A 20440-nucleotide genomic window follows, 5' to 3' on the forward strand; every position below is an offset into this window, starting at 1 on the left:
TTCAGTTTCCTCCCAGGTGCTTTGAGCTTACACTGGAAATACATAAAATGCTAATTTACTATAGGAGTTGCTCAAACTCAGACTCATTCAGGGAAGAAAGAGATCGGATCCAGCGAGAGCCCCTTTACCGGACTCAACAGTCACGCTCCTACCACTGGGCTTACTCATCTCTCACAACTCTTGCCCCCATCCACACTTGTCACCGTTACCAAACTGACCAATCACAGATTTTGTGCTGTGCAATCAGAGGTCTGCATTCTGGACACCCGACCAGATTTCTGCAGCGCGGTAATAAATTTCCGAATAAATCGCGGGAGCGGCTGGTAACGGGTTTTGTAATGGCGATCTAATTCTTCAAGTTCTTCACCATTTCCATAGGGGCTCGATACAAAGGATTTGACGCGCAAAACAAAAAACTTGCAATGTAACAGTTTACTTTTTTGTTTGTCGAGAACAACAATAATCAAAATACAAACAAAAGAACTATGTACACTTTATCAAGTTTCGAAATAAATATGATTTTAGAACGGTCAAAAGACTGTCTATCATCAAGCCCCTTCCTTCTTTCTGATAATTTTTTCCAGATGCTTACGCATACATATGACATATAGCACCACTGAACACATAAAACGTCATGCACACCCCATAATATCACAAATAATAATATTAAATACTGCATCAAATAGCACTAACTTTGCATCCCTATACAAACAATACAATATTATAGAAAAATCCCCAGTGCTCTTCATGGCTCTAACAGGTTTAATATGGGACGGGAGCGGGCTGTCTAGCAATATCGCTCCCGATTTCCAAGCGAGCACGCGTATGTATGTGTGTAAATAAAATAGCGCGATGCTCTGTTTAGCTTGTTTGTTGCTGTGTATGTGTGTATGTGTGCGCACACGCGAATGAGAGGTGTGTGTGTGTGTGTGTGTTTGTGTGTGTGCGCGCGAATGAGAGAGAGAGAACTTTGGCTGTGTGTATGCTTGGTGCTTATATGTGTGTGTTAGTGTGCACGCGCTCGAATGAGAGAGAGAGCTTTGCCTGTGTGTGTGCTTGGCGCTTATGTGTGTGTGTTAGTGCGCGCGCGCGAATGAGAGAGAGCTTTGTCTGTGTGCTTGGTGCTGTGTGTGTGTGTGTTTATACAGACAGCTTGTTATAGGCTGTCTGGACTGTATAGCTGGGTGATTTTCGGTTTTGTCCCCCCTCCCCATCCATCCCCCCACCCCCCGGTCCTTAGCGTGATCGGGCGCGGCGGGTAGAAAATGGGGCGGGACGGGTAGCGGGACAACAAATGCTTAATATAAGTGAGAGCGGTCGGGTTCGGGCTAAAACCTGGTGGGTGCGGGCGGGAGCAGGATTCAAAATTTAGTCCCACGCAGATCTCTACTGTGCATTGCACAACGTGTAGCTTTTTTAAGAGGTGCATATTAGTATCCATGCCAGGCTATGGTTAAGGGTATGTGACTGTGCAAAGGCTGACACTTTAGGCTGCCTTTAGGCCAGGGGTGTCCAAACTCGGCCCTGAAGGGGCGGTGTCCTGGAGAGTTTATCTCCAACTTGCTTCAACACTCCTGAAGTTTCCATTATATCTAGTAGGAGCTTGATTAGCTGTTTCAGGTGAGTTTGATTAGGGTTGGAGCTAAACTTTCCTGGACACTGGCCCTCCAGGACCAAGTTTGGACACCCCTGCACTAGGCCCTATGTCATTCCTAACTCGTTTATACTTCTGGGTTGAGTGCATGCAGATGGTCCTTCACGGCGTTTGTACAGCCGCATACCCTTCACTGTGGCAGTCATGGAAGCTGATGCGCACCTCTCAAAACTGCAACTACATTGCATAGCGCAAGCTCTTTGATTGGTTGGTTTGGTAGCGTTGACAAGTATGGGCAGGCCCGAGAGCCAAGGGAGCATGTTGGAGCGAGTGTTTAACAAGTATCAAGCCCCATGGAGGAGCTCCAGATGGATACTTTCATTTTACTTTATGGTTAAAGTTGTTGCATATCCACCGGTTCCCAGCTCTGAATTTTAAACTTTTACAGTGTGTACAGTAAGGTAGCATTACACGTATTTCCCATGTAAACAAAACACATGAAAACCCTCGACACAGAGGATCATAAGATAACACTTTATTTTGATTGTTTATTTGACTATTAGTAGACTGCCTGTTTTATATCTGTTGATACTGCTTCTTCAACAGACTTTTAACTGACCATAAGAAACGTTGGAAGTACATGTCAGCTTACACTAACCCCAACCATAACCCCAATTTAACAGTCTACTTATAACCTAAGGAGTATTAGTTGGCATGTAGATACAATGGAACTTAATTTAACAAACGAACCTTCAAAATAAAGGGCTCTATTTTGACGGTCCATGCGCAGAGCGCAAAACGCAGGGCGCAAACGCTTTCAGGGCGTGTCCGAACGCATTTTTGCTACTTTACGGACGGGAAAATGTGCTTTGTGCCAAGGCGCATGGGCTAAAAGGGTTGAGTTTATTTTCTTATTGAGTAATAGGTGTGTTTTGAGAATAAACCAATTAGAGTCTCATCTCCCATTCCCTTTAAGACCCAGCTGCGTCGCGCAAAGAGCGCATTCGCTATTTACAGGACGTAAAGTGAGTCTAAGTGGAAAAAATTAGCATTTCACTAGCAAACATTTAACAGTTTTTTAAAAGAAAACTGTTAAACAGAGCATCTACTGCGTGAGAATGAGAGATAATGGAACTACTTTCACATTCGCTCTTGGATAGTGAAACCTTTACGCACAGACATCAATTAGCCTATAAATAAATAATTTTGTTTGTTAAGCGCAAAGATTTGTTTCAAAACTATTTCTAACTTCATTTCTAATTTCTAGCAAACGAATAAATGAACAATAATGACCAAGTGTGGTCAAAATACTGAGTTATTTCCAAATACACCTGCCATGCCCCATGTGGTCTAAAACCTGACAGGTGGGCAAATCTAAGCTTGTTTTTAATAAAACAAATATAAATATGGATATATTAAATAATACTGCTAATAATAATAACATTATACAAAAGCAAATTGTTATGAATGAACTGAAAAAGCCTCCCGAGATGAAGAAGACATAAAAGCAGTGATTTTTCATATTTATGTAGGCTAGAAAATAATATGTTTTGTAATATTTTAATCCTTTATATTTATATCCTATATCTATTCTTATTATATCCTGTAAATATACTTAATATATATATTTTTTTCATATGTAAAGATATTTGCCTATTGCTCTCTTGTGTGTATTAAGCAGTGTGTAAGCAAGGTGCAACTCTGCGCCGGAGTTTAAACCGGGTTAGTTTTGGTCTAATGAAAAATCTATTTTAGTTTCTCAAAATAGCGACGTGCCAGTGGTCCGCCTCAGAACGCCTTCCTTTTTAGACCAGAACGCCTATGGGCGCACAAATGAGCGCTAATGCATTTGCTATTTAAACAGCGTAGCGCAACGCCTCAAAACGACTCCTGCGCCAAGCTGAACCTACCAAAAGACTATTGCGCCGCATCTTGCGCCGCACTGCGCCGGGTGTATGATAGGGCCCAAAGTGTGACCGAACATAAAACCCCACTGCCAGCTAATGTTTTGGATGTGTTATTGCAGAGCAATGCAGACAGAATACATAAGTATAAATGCAAGGCATGCACTATGGATTACTGCGATCAGCCTTTAACCCTTCCCTCTAGAATTAGTGTTCAAAGAAAGATGTAGGAGTGTCAACAATTATCTTTTGTTTAGAGGTGTTGGTGTGGTGCAAATAACCAGCTAGACTTTCAAGGGGTATGATAGATTTTCCTAAATACACCAGCTATTGTAAAAAAAGGACATTCATCTGTTTTATTACCTTCTTATCAGTGCTCATGAATTGTGGTCATTATGTTCAAAGAAAATGTTTTATTTTTCGATAAAAATTGCTCATCTTTACTAAAGATAGTCATTTATAATAATGGCTGCATAGTAATTAAATTCTAATATCCAAAGACCTGAGTCTAATGGAAGAGAATTCAATTTTTACAGCATGCCTGGTATATATATTCATATATACCAGAACTGCTGGTACATGCTGACAATATAATTTCATCCCTACCCTTTCACTCTCTTTCAAGGGCCTAGGGGAAGACGTAGGTGTAGGTATAGGGGTATAAAATAGAATTATGATTAGGCTTTAATTTCCATCTTGCTTCAATACACTTGCTTGAAAGTTCTTGATAGGCTGGTGAAGATGTGGTTAGGAGCTGAAATATGTATTAAAGTGGCCCTACACGAACAACAATGTACACCTCTGTCTTGTATGATCTGAAGGATTAGACATTCTGACAAATCATTTCAGCAGTTGTCGTATTTGCAACATTATCCCAAGTTTTAAAAGCCTTGAATATCGACTTCATCAAATCAGCAATATCATGCAAGATCAGTGAATAAACAAGATAATCTTAGCGTCGCTAAATGAAGACCCAACCCTGAGATTTCCTGAAAAAGTCTCAATGATTGTCTTCCTGTGTGCGGACAGTGGCAGGAAGAGGAAGCTGGCGGGCGGCTGTTTTTAGGATGCTAGTCGACAGTGATAATGAACTCATGGGGACATGAGAGAAACACACAGCGGGACAACAATCACGCTGTCTCAAATAAACACACTTTCCTCATTCAGTCAGTCAGCGCTGTCTCTTACAATGCTAAGGTTACACCTGCTAAATGAACATTTGACCGTCGACAACAGAGAAGTCTTAAACTCTAGCAAACTGTCTACCAAGTCAACATTTTTGGCTAACACCTTAGCAATTCACTACCAAGTTATACGTTTCAGCATTTGTTACAGTATCTCGGAATAACATACCTTAAAATGCCATCATTTACCAATAGGAATCAAGTTTTCCAGACAGCTGTGTAATAATCAGTGTTAATAAACGGCTATCTGGATTTCTCAATTCTGATCAGTCAGTCAAGACATACAAAAAGTATGTTATGCCGAGACAACAACCACTGAATAACACAGGCCCAAGTTAGTGTATACTCCATCAGCGGTTTTTGCATTTTTAATTGTTTGGCGCCATTTTGTGACTGAATAACGCCTAAGTTAGTGTATACTCCAGCTGTTTAATTTCTGTCAGCTTTGCGTTTTTGACTGGTGCCATCTTGTGACTGAATAATGCGCAGGTTAGCGTATACTCCATCAGCTGTTTTAGTTCCTGTCAGCTTTGCATTTTTGGCTGTTTGGCGCCATCTTGTGACTAAATAATGTTCAAGTTAGTGTATACTCCATCAGCTGTTTTCGGTTCTGTCAGCTTTGCTTTTTAACTGTTTGGCGCCATCTTGTGACTGAATAATGTCGAAGTTAGTGTATACTCAATCAGCTGTTTTCGGTTCTGTCAGCTTTGCGTTATTGACTATTTGGCGACATCTTGTGACTGAATAATATCCAAGTTAGTGTATACTCCATCAGCTGTTTTCAGTTCTGTCAGCTTTGCTTTTTAACTGTTTGGCGCCATTTTGTGACTGAATAATGTTCGAGTTAGTGTATACTCAATCAGCTGTTTTCAGTTCTTTCAGCTTTGCTTTTTAACTGTTTGGCACCAGCTTGTGACTGAATAATGTCGAAGTTAGTGTATACTCAATCAGCTGTTTTCGGTTCTGTCAGCTTTGCGTTATTGACTATTTGGCGACATCTTGTGACTGAATAATATCCAAGTTAGTGTATACTCCATCAGCTGTTTTCAGTTCTGTCAGCTTTGCTCTTTAACTGTTTGGCGCCATTTTGTGACTAAATAATGTTGAAGTTAGTGTACACTCAATCAGCTGTTTTCGGTTCTGTCAGCTTTGTTTTTTAACTGTTTGGCGCTGTCTTGGGACTGAATAATGTCCAAGTTAGTGTATACTCCATCAGCTGTTTTCAGTTCTGTCAGCTTTGCGTTTTTGACTATTTGGCACCATCTTGTCACTGAATAATATCCAAGTTAGTGTATACTCCATCAGCTGTTTTCAGTTCTGTCAGCTTTGCTTTTTAACTGTTTGGCGCCATCTTGTGACTGAATAATGTCGAAGTTATTGTATACTCAATCAGCTGTTTTCAGCTCTGTCAGCTTTGCATTTTAACTGTTTGGCACCATCTTGTGACTGAATAATGTTAAAGTTAGTGTATACTCCATCAGCTGTTTTCGGTCCTGTCAGCTTTGCATTTTTGGCTGTTTGGCACCATCTTGTGACTAAATAATGTTCAAGTTAGTGTATACTCCATCAGCTGTTTTCAGTTCTGTCAGCTTTGCTTTTTAACTGTTTGGCGCCATCTTGTGACTGAATAATATCCAAGTTAGTGTATACTCCATCAGCTGTTTTCGGTCCTGTCAGCTTTGCATTTTAACTGTTTGGCGCCATCTTGTGACTGAATAATGTTCAAGTTAGTGTATACTCCATCAGCTGTTTTCAGTTCTGTCAGCTTTGCTTTTTAACTGTTTGGCGCCATCTTGTGACTGAATAATGTTGAAGTTAAAGTATACTCAATCAGCTGTTTTCGGTTCTGTCAGCTTTGCGTTATTGACTATTTGGCACCATCTTGTGACTGAATAATATCCAAGTTAGTGTATACTCCATCAGCTGTTTTCAGTTCTGTCAGCTTTGCTTTTTAACTGTTTGGCGCCATCTTGTGACTGAATAATGTTGAAGTTAAAGTATACTCAATCAGCTGTTTTCGGTTCTGTCAGCTTTGCGTTATTGACTATTTGGCACCATCTTGTGACTGAATAATATCCAAGTTAGTGTATACTCCATCAGCTGTTTTCAGTTCTGTCAGCTTTGCTTTTTAACTGTTTGGCGCCATTTTGTGACTGAATAATGTTCAAGTTAGTGTATACTCCATCAGCTGTTTCCATTTATTTCAGCTTTGCTTTTTAACTGTTTGGCACCAGCTTGTGACTGAATAATGTCGAAGTTAGTGTACACTCAATCAGCTGTTTTCGGTTCTGTCAGCTTTGCTTTTTAACTGTTTGGCGCTGTCTTGGGACTGAATAATGTCCAAGTTAATGTATACTCAATCAACTGTTTTTGGTTCTGTCAGCTTTGCGTTATTGACTATTTGGCACCATCTGGTGACTGAATAATATCCAAGTTAGTGTATACTCCATCAGCTGTTTTCAGTTCTGTCAGCTTTGCTTTTTAACTGTTTGGCGCCATCTTGTGACTGAATAATGTTCAAGTTAGTGTATACTCCATCAGCTGTTTTCAGTTCTGTCAGCTTTGCTTTTTAACTGTTTGGCGCCATCTTGTGACTGAATAATATCCAAGTTAGTGTATACTCCATCAGCTGTTTTCAGTTCTGTCAGCTTTGCTTTTTAACTGTTTGGCACCAGCTTGTGACTGAATATTGTCGAAGTTAGTGTATACTCAATCAGCTGTTTTCGGTTCTGTCAGCTTTGCTTTTTAACTGTTTGCCGCTGTCTTGTGACTGAATAATGTCCAAGTTAGCGTATACTCCATCAGCTGTTTTAACTTCTTTCAGCTATGCTTTTTTGACTGTTTGGCGACATCTTGTGACTGAATAATGCATTACTGTATACTCCATCAGCTGTTTTCACTTCTATCAGCTTTGTTGTATTTGAAGGTTTGCCACCATATAGTTACTGAATGATGCCTAAGTTAGTGTATACTCCATCAGCTGTTTTTGTTTCTGTCAGCTTTGCATTTTTGACTGTTTGGCACTATCTTGTGGCTGAATAATGCCCAGGTTAGTTTGCATTTAATTAAAATAAATCAAAAAAGATAGATTTTATGCAACAACCATCCACTTCATGCCCAGCTGCTGTTAAGCCTGTCGAGCTTTGTTCGACGATAACAAACTACTGAATGTTCTTTATCCCTAACCTAAACATTACCAATATGGATCTGAATATCATTTTATGTGTCATTTATAGCTATATTGAAAGTGTCAGCAAATATTTTACCTCAAAATAACTAGCAAACATACAGTTTAAATATGGACGCTAGAAAACCAATAACACCAGACATGTCTCAGCATGTACTTAGTACCTAATATTTATCAATTAGATTATACACCAGCTGTCTGTAGGATTTATACTTCTCTAATGTTTTGTGTGTGTTTGATGCAGAAAGACTAATTATATATTGTTGGCTTTCTTATGGCTTTGCGTGTTGTTGGGATATATCATTCTTATTGTGGGGAGCATTGGAATCAGTATATTGCAAACACTAAGAAATCACCCAACCCTAGATTGAGCTCATTTTCATCGATTAAACATGCTGAATCGATGATTGTTGGTGTCAGTTTATGTCAGTGTTCCCCAACCCTGTTCCTATAGGCAAACCAACTGTTTATAGTTTGGATGTCTCCCTTATCTGACTCATTAACTTCAGGTTTTGGAGTCTCTTCCTATGTTTCTATGGTCTGATGAGTTGATAAAGTAGTTGATAATAAGTTGAAAAGGTGTACTGTTGGTGAGCCATCAGGAACAGGGTTGGAAAACTCAGGTTTATGTGGTGTGGATTGGCCATTAGATGTCATGGATGTACTGTTGTCAATGTTAAAAGGAATTAATAGTTATGTAAATTGTGTGCTGTTCATTTTTGTTTACCAGACTATTCATTCCTCCATGTTTTCCACTTATATGCATCATAATACAGTTGTCTCATTAGTTAATCATGCTTAGCATGTGGCATGTTTTAATATTGCCTGCTCACTCATATCCACTAAAACATGTCTCATCATTGTCATCTTTCACGCTCTGTCATTTGTCAGGATGATGTAACTGGATGAGATGCCACACTCGACACTGTAAATCTAGATAGCTGTAGCCCAGTATAAATTGGAGGCTGGTGTTTGTATGGAGCTGTTGACAGCGGCTGGATGAATTGGAGTCATTCCCAGCTCTCGGGTGTTTGTGGGAGACATTTGGGGCGATAATGTAGCTGATGCCGGTGACATTTAAACAGATCTCCATTCTCTGCCGTCTGTAATACAAAAGACCGGCGCGAGAGAAGCTTCCAGCAACATGCGAGGCCTTTTACTCGGACAATATTTATATTCTCATTATACTGTTCATTTAACACAAAAGATTTTGTTTAACGTAGTTCAATCAGGGCAAGCACAAATATCTGTTGTTGTATTTTTTGCTTAAATACCACATTGACCTTTTTAAAATATGCTTTTCTACCTTATCATTTCTAAAGAACAACACATGGATTATGATTTATTTATATCACTTCATATATATTGTAAAAAATGCAGGGTTCCACACAATTCCTTCACGTTGATTCTGTGATTATATCAAGCTTTTTTACAGCTTCGCCTTCTCTCGAAAGTCAAGCCCTTCCTGATCTTGAGAAAGCTATCCATGCTTTTGTTAGTTTGCGTTTGGACTACTGTAATGCAGTTTATGTTGGAGTCCAGCGACGCTCCAGGGACAGACGAGTCTTTGCTGAGGCCACCTTCTAGCCTCCACCACGGTGACTGAAGCTCTGCACAAGACTTTTGGCCAGCGGAGAAATTAAAATGGTCGTGCCGAACTAAGTCTGGTTCTCTCAAGGTTTTTTTTCTTCACTCCTATCAGGTGAAGTTTTTTTTCCCTCTCCGCTGTCGCCACTGGCTCTCATGGTTCAGGATTGGTAGAGCTACGCATCGATGAATTTGCTCTTCAGTGTTTGGACTCTCAGTAATGATTTTAAACCACACTGAACTGAGCTAAACTGAACTGAACTGAACTTAAACACTAAAAACTGAACTACACTGTTCCAGTTACTATGACCATTTATGTTAAGCTGCTTTGACACAATCTACATTGTAAAAGCGCTATACAAATAAAGCTGAATTGAATTAAATTGAATTAATGAGTCATGTCTTCATCGTTTGCAGCTTGTGTAAAATATTCAGCCGAAAAAGTGAACGCATTACACCAATTCTTCACTCCCTCCACTGGCTCCCTGTAAATTTAAGAATTGATCTTAAACTTTTGATGTTTGTTTTTAATGCCGTCAGTGGCTTTGCTTCTATTTATTTATGCGAAATTTTGCACATTCACAAACCTAGCAGAGCTTTGCGATCTGCTCACCAACTTCTGCTTCAAGTCCCTCAGTCAAGATGCAAGCAGTGGGGTGACCGCTCTTGTACAGTGGCAGGTCCTTCATTCATTCATTTTCTTGTCGGCTTAGTCTCTTTATTAATCCGGGGTCAACACATTGGAATGAACCGCCAACTTATCCAGCAAGTTTTTACGCAGCGGATGCCCTTTCAGCTGCAAACCATCTCTGGGAAATATCCACACACATTCATACACTACGGACAATTTAGCCTACCCAATTCACCTATACCAGGGGTCACCAATCCTGGTCCTGGAGGGCCGGTGTCCCTGCAGGATTTAGCTCCAACTTGCCTCAACACACCTGCCTGGATGTTTCAAGTATTTCAAGTAAGACATTGATTAGCTTGTTCAGGTGTGTTTGATTAGGGTTGGAGCTAAAATCTGCAGGACACCAGCCCTCCACGAACAAGTTTGGTGACCACTGACCTATACCGCATGTCTTTGGACTGTGGGGTATATTGGAGCATCCGGAGGAAACCCACAAGAACGCAGGGAGAATATGCAAACTCCACACAGAAACGCCAACTGAGCCGAGGCTCGAACCAGCGACCCAGCGACCTTCTTGCTGTGACAGCACTACCTACTGCGCCACTACTACACCCAGTGGAAGGTCCTCAACTTTGGAATACCCTTCCTACTGAGCTTCATACAATCACTGACTGCCACTTTTTAAAGCCAAGCTTAAGACCCACTTGTTTAAATGGGCTTTTAATTCATAGCACTGACACTTCGATATGTTTTAATGTTTGTTGATATTTCTTGTATTGTTTTGCTTTGTCTACTTTTTTGTTGTGTTGTATAATTTGCTTTTACTTGTGTTAAGCACTTTGGTCAACCTTGGTTGTGGTACATAGCTGTATATATAAAGGTTGATTGATTGAAGTAGTTTGAACAATCAACATTTTTTTGAATTGTATCTCCATACATTGGTAAACCCTAACACAAAAGTAGTCTGTGCATTTTTGCTGGTATATTTGAGTGTGTCATAATTCAAGAACTGGTAGCTGAAACAAATTCAGTATTCAGTTCCCTCTAGTGTCACTGTTGGGTCCTATGTAAATATAATACTGCATCAAAGACACATTAAACAGGGAATATTGTTTTTCATTTGCTTTTAGTTCTTATAATTGTGTTTTCTTTTAATAATGTGATGGGTTAAAGCATATTGAACTAATTGAACTAATTAAAACCGAAATGCTTGAAGTTTCTGCCAACCCGACTCTACATCATAACTTTTCAATCCAGATGGATGGGGCAACCATTACTGCATCCAAAACGGTGAAAAGCCTTGGAGTAACGATTGATGACCAACTAAACTTCTCTGACCACATTTCTAGAACTGCTCGATCTTGCAGATTTACACTCTATAACATCAGAAAGGTCCGACCCTTCCTATCTGAACATGCAGCTCAACTCCTTGTTCAAGCTCTTGTTCTCTCCAGACTGGATTATTGCAACTCTCTACTAGCCGGACTTCCAGCTAACTCTATCAAACCTCTTCAGCTGCTTCAGAACGCAGCAGCACGAGTGGTCTTTAATAAACCTAAAAGAGCAAATGTCACTCCGCTACTCATCCGTTTGCACTGGCTGCCAGTTGCTGCTCGCATCAAATTCAAAGCTCTGATGTTTGCTTACAAAGCGACTTCTGGCTTTGCTCCTTCTTATCTGCTCTCACTTCTGCAGATTTATGTGCCCTCCAGAAACTTGTGCAGAAGTGTAAACCAGGCTTAAGACTGAAGTTGCAGTCACAGCCATGGATTATTTACTGTTAAAATTAATTGAGCCTTATTACGCTATTTTGTTCACTAACCCATTTCAGCCAGACCATAATTCTTGGCATTGCATAAACCCCTGTCCTGTTAGCCAGAGGATGTTTGCATTGAAGGTAACACTGTCACACAGAGCCGATCCGTGGTGTCCACAGAAAATGCAGTTACTGAAAAGAGTTTTTTTTCTTCCCAATTTCTGTTTAATGGAAAGACGATTTTTTTCAACACATTTCTAATCACAACAGTTTTAATAACTCATTTCTAATAAATGATTTATTTTATCTTTGCCATGATGAAAGTAAATAATAAAATAAAATTTGACTAGATATTTTAAAGATTTTTATATTATATATTTTATTTTATTTTTTTATTTATTTATTTTATTTTTTTTTACAGTTTTTAGCATTGAAATCACAGACATTTTATACACTGTCTTTCTTTTTCCTGTTTCAAAACATACTGAAGCATGACACCACTGTGTGGTATCGAACCATACTGAAGTATGAATTGTGTGAAGCGTTACACTCCTAGACATGATCCTTTTAAAAACATTTCATTGTTAGTTGGTTCTGGAACAAAAGCGCTATTGAGTCAGAATGGCTCATAAAGCTTGAAATCGATCTGCCCAAAGCAGCAGTGGGCTACAGTGTGTCTTACAGATTGATGTGGAAATTGTTGGCTTCTGGGAGCCGCTCTGCAAACACCATGCAGCATGTGTGTCTCCTTCAGGACTCTCAGAGCAATGTTTCATCTGAAAGAAAGTCAGAAAGAATATAGCTGTAAATCCATTATTGAAGAGTAGGGGATGTTTTTTTAAATGTGTGTGTGTCACACTCACAGATCTATCAGACTAGATACGGTCCCACTTTATATTAAGTGTCCTTAACTACTATGTACTTACATCAAAAAAAAAAAAAATACAATGTACTTACTGTGTTTATAATGTATTTGAGAACACTTGTGGTGCTTTTGAGTTGGGATAGAGGTTGGGTTATGGACAGGTTTGGTGGCCTGGGTAGGTTTAAGGGTGGGTTAAGGTGAAAGGGATGGTCCACAGTCTATTTACAAATGTGATTACAAAAGTTAATTACAGATGTAATTACATACATGTATTTAATCAAGCATAAGTACACAGTAAATACATGTATTTACACAATTAGTACATTGTAACAAACTATTAATTCCTGTATAAGTACATATTAGTTAAGGCCACTTAATATAAAGTGGGACCAAGCTTATTTCTTATGTATAACAGAAAAGAAGGTATTAGAAAGAATGTTGCAAATCCATATAAATTTTGATGGTCTTCTTGAGTATTAGTAGACTGTCTGCTTAATATCTGTTGATACCGCTCCTTCAACAGATATTTAACTGACTATAGGAAACTTTGCAAGTACAAGTCCTATGGAGTCAATCTAGGGCCATTTATACTTTCAACAAGAATTTTTTGTTAACAAAAAATTAAATATTGAGCAAATTTTTATTTAAAAATGCAAATGCAAAATGAGCTTTGAGAAAGGAACTTTTTAAACAAAAATAAAGAACTGCAAATAAAAAAATGAAGCAGTGCAAAAAAAAAATTGCAAATTGCAAATTGCACAAAAAAAAAAAAAAAAAAAAAAAAAWTATATATATATATATATATATATATATATATATATATATRTGTGTGTGTGTGTGTGTGTGTGTGTGTGTGTGTGTGTGTGTGTGTGTGTGTGTGTGTGTATATATATATATATATATATATATATATATATATATTTATTTTATTTTATTTTTTTTTTTTTGCACATTTTTTTCAGTATTGCCTTTACAAAAAATCAAGTCAGTTGCAACACTCATTTTGATTAGTTAGTTTTACTGTTAGACGATTTAAACAGCTCCCCTAAAAACAAAGGATTCAGGTATTTTACTTAATCTCGATTAGATTGATGACAGCGATTCATGGATATGGGTCTCAATTAATATAATGTGTAAACAGACAGGCGAACAAATCAGATATAGGCAACAAATCGGAACTGGGCATCAAGACCTGACAGTGTAAACGGGGCTAAAGTGAAATCCACAAAATGTGGCAGCAAAAAGAAAACAGCATCACAAACTCAGGGTTGACTGAAAAGCAAATCAAAATGAGCATTGCAATTGACTTGAGGGGTTTTGTAAAGGCAATATTGGATTTTTTTTTTTAAAGCAAATATATGTATATTTTTAAAAAATTGCAAAAAAAAAAAACAAAAACAATACTTTTTGCACTACTTGATTTGTATTTGCAGTTCTTTATTTTTGTTAGCAAAATTTCATTTTATTTTTCAAAGCTCAATTTACCCCCTTTTTTACCTCATTTTTGAATCACCCTAATTTTAATAAATAAAAAAAATAGTAATTCAGGTTATTTTATAGTCATACTCTCATGTCATAAATTAAACAGATTATATTCAACTTTTCTTGTCAATGTCTTGTCAACATTTTGAAAATTGTTTTCTTTTCTTAGAGATATGGTTTAAAATGTTACTTTTCAATGGGGGTGTATGAATTTATAAAATTTGATTTAATATTTACCCTAATAATTTAATTCATTCTGTCTAACGTTAGTTATGCGTGCTGTTGTTCTATTGGAATTTTCACTCTAGAATGGCTTGTCTGTTTTACAAATAGCAACAGAGTGTCATCTCCAATGCTCTTTGATAATGGTCAATGCTCACACAAAAGGATCAGCTATTCAATACACACATCTGATAGGGTTATAGGGGAGAGGCTACTCTATGTTCCAATCTTCAATTGAGATTAGGTCAAACATTGAATAAAAAATGCACATTTCAAAGCACTTCATGGGACCTTTAAACATTTTATAGGTGTCAATGGCTACAGTTAATCACCTTTCTTCAAAATAACTTCTTTTTTATAAAAAAAAAAACGCATAAAGGTTTACAACCACTTGAGGGAGAGTAAACGCTGAGTTGATTTGAACACAGGGAGAATAAATGAACTGAAAACTAATACCTGTGGTGATTAATGAAATGTCATGGAAACTAATGATGTGCGGGGAGCAGAACAAAGGGAACAACACAAAACAGGGCCCATGTGACAGTTATACAACAATAAATTAGTGTATTCTTGTGCATGGATATTAATCAGCACAAACAACTGGTTTGTAGGAAAAAATAGTTTGTAGAATGTTTCTGATATTTATTTTTCCATTATTTAGATTTTTTTATAGTCATGTAACTATAACCGAAACAAACCGGCTTGATACATTTATTAGGATGCGGCATTAAAATACCATAAAAGCAATAGGATCTGACCAATGGCAATTATTGATGAATGTTTTTAGTTTTTTTTTGTCAATGTTTTATTTCATATACAGTCAAGTGCAAAATTATTCATACACCTGGCAAATTCTAGCTTAAAGTTTGTGTTTAAATGTAAATAAAAGCTGAGAAAACAATATGTTTTCCCTCAATGATGCCTCTTGTACATCATCAGTCACAATCACCTGTGATCCAGGCTTGCAGATTACTGGTAAACATTCGGTTTCACTCGGACTACGATCCTGTCACCATATGAACTACAAATCCTGTCATGCACCTCACTCACACCTGTTCCGGTTCACCTATGATTACACACACACAGCTGGAATCTGATCAAGGACTCATCACACAACCTGTCCTCAAAAGGTTTGAGAAATAAACAAATAAAAGACGTCGTTGGCAGTGAAACAGTTGTGAAAAAGTTGAGCTCTGTTTCCTAAATTGCAATTCTGTGTGACAGGTGTTTTCATATGATGAGTTGGTATGCAAAGTAGGATAACTGACTTTACAATTCTGAGGGTGCTTTCACACCTGTGGATTGATTCAGTTGTTCCGAAACAGAGATTAAAAATGTTACATTGTTGCTCTTTGCTCTTGGAGCGGTTCGCTTTCACATTGCAAAGTTTCTAAACGGACCAAAATAGCTAAAACAAGTCACGTGCGAGTAAACTCTCCTCACATTGGTCAGAGTGTCAGGGTTTATTTTGCAGTGTCCCGCTAAGGTATCAGGAGAGGTGGTGGTTTGATGGTGATTGACAGGGTGCGCGCGCGCGATGTGTCTGAGGAGAGATGCGGTGGGGAGGGGTGAGAAGGGTGCGCGACGATGCCTATTTGAGGACTGGGAAAGAGACGCGAGATTACCGGGAGATCATCACTCGTTTGCGGGCATCCGGAGACTCGCGAAACTTCCCGCCAAACTCATAATTCTCTTTTCATATAGCCGTAAGCCTATTACATATCCATAAAACACTGTGATATAACCGCACTTGGATCGGATCGCTTTCTCACTGCAATCGAACCGCTCCAGGGTTCGTTTCAATCGAGCCGAGACCACCTCATTCAACCGATCTCGGAGCGATTACTTTGGTGCGGAACAGAGCGCGATTGCCCTGTTCACATATGCCAATCGAACCGCGCTAACTGGGCAAACAAGACACGTTCCGAAACAAAAGTGTAGGTGTGAAAGCACCCTGAATGACAGTGTGTTCCTTGTGAAAACAAGAGATTTCCTGCATGAAAACTGTGCCAAATGCAGAGAATTGTGTGTAGTGTTTTTAAAAAGGGTGTTTTAAAATTGCAATTTGAGTGTAAAGCCGGAATTGTGCTTGTAGTTTAGCAGAATTGGTTCAGGGGGTTGGTGCATCAGTCACATGTTATAGTCATTGCGTCAGAAGTACAAGTAAATGTGTGTAAACAATCAGGAAAAAGGCGAAGCAGTGGTGCAGTAAGTAGTGCTGTCGCCTCACAGCAAGAAGGTCGCTGGGTCGCTCATTTGAGCCTCGGCTCAGTTGGCGTTTCTATGTGGAGTTTGCATGTTCTCCCTGCGTTCGCGTGGGTTTCCTCCGGGTGCTCCGGTTTCCCCCACAGTCCTAAGACATGCGGTACAGGTGAATTGGGTAGGCTAAATTGTCCGTAGTGAATGAGTGTGTGTGGATGTTTCCTGGAGATGGGTTGCGGCTGGAAGGGCATCCGCTGCGTAAAACTTGCTGGATTAGTTGGCGGTTCATTCCACTGTGGCGACCCCGGATTAATAATGGGACTAAGCTGACAAGAGAATGAATGAATGAAAGAATGAATTGGGAAAAACTGTAAATATTATCTGTTCACAGTGTACCTGTTACTCTTCTCAGCAGATTACTCTCACTGTAGAACATTGTACTGGAATGTAGATAGAAGCCTAAAGAGCAAAGAGCTTTAGATATAGAACAACAGTGTTGACATGCTATATCCAAAAGTGTTATATCATGAAAGACGCATTTGCCATTTGGTGCTAATGCTTCATTCTAACGTGTGTTTATGGCATTTTAAATGCAGTGTTACATTTTGAAGGAAATGTGAGGCATTTTGCATTTTCTGTGTGCAGTTTTTACAATTGTATGTAAAAGTTTTGAAAAAAAGGGCACACTGTTTTGAAAACGTGTGTAAGCAGTTTGAAAAAAACTGTAAAGACTAATGTAACCCCTGCTGAAAAATCCAGCTTAAACCAGCCTAGGATGGTTGGCTGGTTTTAGCTGGTCGACCAGCCTGGTTTTAGAGGGGTTTTGGCCACTTCCAGCCTGGTTTTAGCTGGACAGGCTGGGAGATGACCAGCTAAAACCAGCTTGACCAGCCTAAAACCTAGCCAAAACCAGCTATGTCCAGCTTAAACCAGGATGGTCAAGCTGGTTTTAGATGGTTTTAGCGGGTCACTTTCCAGCCTGACCAGCTAAGACCAGGATGGAAATGGCTGAAAACCAGCCTGGAAGTGGCCAAAACCCCTCTAAAACCAGGCTGGTTGGCCAACCATCCTAAGCCGGTTTAAGCTGGATTTTTTCAGCAGGGACACTAAAATATAAGTGGCATTTTTTTAAAATGAAAGGAATCTTCAATGACAAACTGATCTTTGGTTTGATGTATGGCTTTTCTATTTATTTATGAAACAGTTTTCTCTAATTTCCTTTTCTTCTCACCCGCAGTGTGCTGTTTTGTGGTCCACAAAAGGTGCCATGAGTTTGTGTCCTTCTCCTGTCCAGGGGCCGATAAGGGCCCAGACACAGATGTGAGTAAATGGCTTTATTTATTTCACTCGCACAGGCTGTCATCGGTTGTGTTTGTTAAGATCTGTATGCCTGTATGTGTGTGCTGTGGGATGAACTACTGGCCCATTCATGTCCCCTGAGTGCTGCTTACTCAGACATCCAGAAAAACCCACGCAAGGCCTGTTTTCTGCGTGTTTTCTGTTAACCCTTGACTAGATTAGCCTCACATTAGCCTCTAAACCACATTAAGGAGAGGCTTATTATGCTGATATGCTTGTTGTGGTTGTTTTAATGGCTGTAATTTCTGCTAAGAGTGGAAGTTTCGACATGAGCGAGTTTGTGCAGTCCGATTATTATGACAGCTGGCAGGCCAGCAGCACAGATTTTGCTCTTTGGACCTTTGCCAATTAAGCAAAGAAAGCTCGTACTTACATCATAGCAGTTTTTTTTGTGTGTGTGAAACATGAAAAGGAGAACTTCAGTAGAATGTTCATGCTGCACCGGCCCATGTAACAACATCCGAAGTTGTCCATGAGTTATCAAGTTTCAAAATAAGAAAATCAAGTTAAACGATATATTATGCCAGCAGGCACACAATATCATAAGACGTTAAATTTAGGTTAGATTTAGGTCATGATGTCGGGTGACCAAAATTCGAAGTGCTTTATTTTGATGTCTAATAACGACGTCAAATGACGTTGATATTTGGTTATTTTTAAGTTGCGTTGGTGACCAAAATCCAATGTCGAGCCAATATCCTAAGCCAACGTCTTATTGACGTCAAATACTGACATTTATTCGTCAGGTATGGCAACCAAAATCTAACGTCTGATAGACATCACAGTGGTAACGTTCACACAACATCAAGCTGTAACATTAATAGATGTTGATATTTGGTTGATTTTAGGTCGCGTTGGAAAGTGACCAAAATGCAACATCTATCTGATGTTGGACATTGACGTTGGACAACCCGGAGGAAACCCACACAAACGCAAGGAGGACATGCAAACTCCACACAGAAACGTCAACTGAGCCGAGGCGCAGTATGTAATGCTGTCGCCTCACAGCAAGAAGGTCGCTGGATCGCTGGTTTGACGTTTCTGTGTGGAGTTTGCATGATCTCCCTGCTTTCGCATGGGTTTCCTCCGGGTGCTCCGGTTTACCCCACAGTCCAAAGACATGTGGTACAGGTGAACTGGATTGGCTAAATTGTCCGTAGTGTATGTGTGTGAAGGAGTGTGTGTGGATGGATGTTTCCCAGAGATAGGTTGCGGCTGGAAGGGCATCTGCTGCGTAAAACATGTGTTAGATAAGTTGGCGGTTTAATCCGCTGTGGCGACCCCGCATTAATAAAGGGATTAATAAAGCCAACAAGAAAATGAATGAATGAATGACAACTACTGCTTTTAACGTTACTGTGATGGTTGGTTTTAGGGTTGGGGTGGGTGTAGACTTTAATAAAATACACCATTCATTCATTCATTTTCTTGTCGGTTTAGTCCCTTTATCAATCCAGGGTCACCACAGCGGAATGAACTGCCAACTTATCCAGCATGTTTTTACGCAGCGAATACCCTTCCAGCCACAACCCTTCTCTGGGCTTCGCACACACTCAATCACACACACACACTCATACACTACGGACATTTTAGCCTACCCAATTCACCTGTACCGCATGTCTTTGGACTGTGAGGGAAACCGGAGCACCCGGAGGAAACCCACGCAAACAAAGGGAGAACATGCAAACTCCACACAGAAACGCCAACTGAGCCAAGGCTCAAACCAGCGACAGCACTACCTACTGTGTCGATGCGTCGCCTAATAAAATACAGTAAATGTGAAATATAGTAAATAATATAAATTATTCTTATTAACTTTGGGCCGCAACCATATCCGATCTAGCAACAACCTTGTTTTTCATGTTATTTGGAGCCGTATGACTTCAGAAATCGTGAATATCACAATATTATTAAATAACACGCAGGTGATTCAGCGGTTGCCTAGCGACATAAAAAGCGCAGTGCACTTCTTTTTTGTCTTGTCAACAACATAAGGCAGTGCGGTGCGCCTTACATTCTCAGAACAGAAGATTGCGTTGAGTGTGATCGGCCTTTAAATTGGTCAGAAATAGCTCTTTGTATTGTCAAATTCTACATTTCTATTTTCTGTCTGTTGGTGCCTGTGTGTGTGTTTGCATGTGTGTGCGTGTGAGTCAGAGGGTCTCATAAGCTCTTGTCCTCCTGGTGTGAGCATGTGCTGCGACCGCAGGCTCCATCTCAGCATCCACCCGACCCTGCCATCATCTGAACACTGCTCATTTCACATCTCTTTTCTCCACTGCCCTCGTTCTTTATCTTGCTTTGGCTGATACTACAACCCTCCAGACTCACAGCTAAAGCCTCTCCGCGCTTATTTAAAGCTGCAGTTTTATATGCGCTCTTTAATTTCACTGGAAGATGTGCCGGCTTTGCCTTCGGATGACGTGGGTTCTGGGTGTTTGGAGCTCCATTGTGCTGAATTTTTAAG

The 20440-nt window shown here is 39.6% G+C and overlaps 1 protein-coding gene across 5 annotated transcripts in view; it reads left to right on the forward strand.

Annotated features, from left to right (window-relative positions):
• prkcab (protein kinase C, alpha, b) overlaps nucleotides 1–20440 on the forward strand; it is a 317535-nt gene that overhangs the window by 110770 nt on the left and 186325 nt on the right. For all 5 annotated transcript variants that reach the window (XR_012401256.1, XR_012401258.1, XR_012401257.1 and 2 more), the window contains exon 3: nucleotides 17852–17934. Coding sequence is in view for 2 of the 5 variants with exons in the window: in XM_009299810.4 (XP_009298085.1) it covers nucleotides 17852–17934 (83 nt within the window). In the remaining 3 variants the exon portion in view is untranslated. The remainder of the gene's footprint in view (nucleotides 1–17851; nucleotides 17935–20440) is intronic.

Source organism: Danio rerio, chromosome 3 (genome assembly GCF_049306965.1).
Source record: "Danio rerio strain Tuebingen ecotype United States chromosome 3, GRCz12tu, whole genome shotgun sequence".
NCBI lineage: Eukaryota > Metazoa > Chordata > Actinopteri > Cypriniformes > Danionidae > Danio > Danio rerio.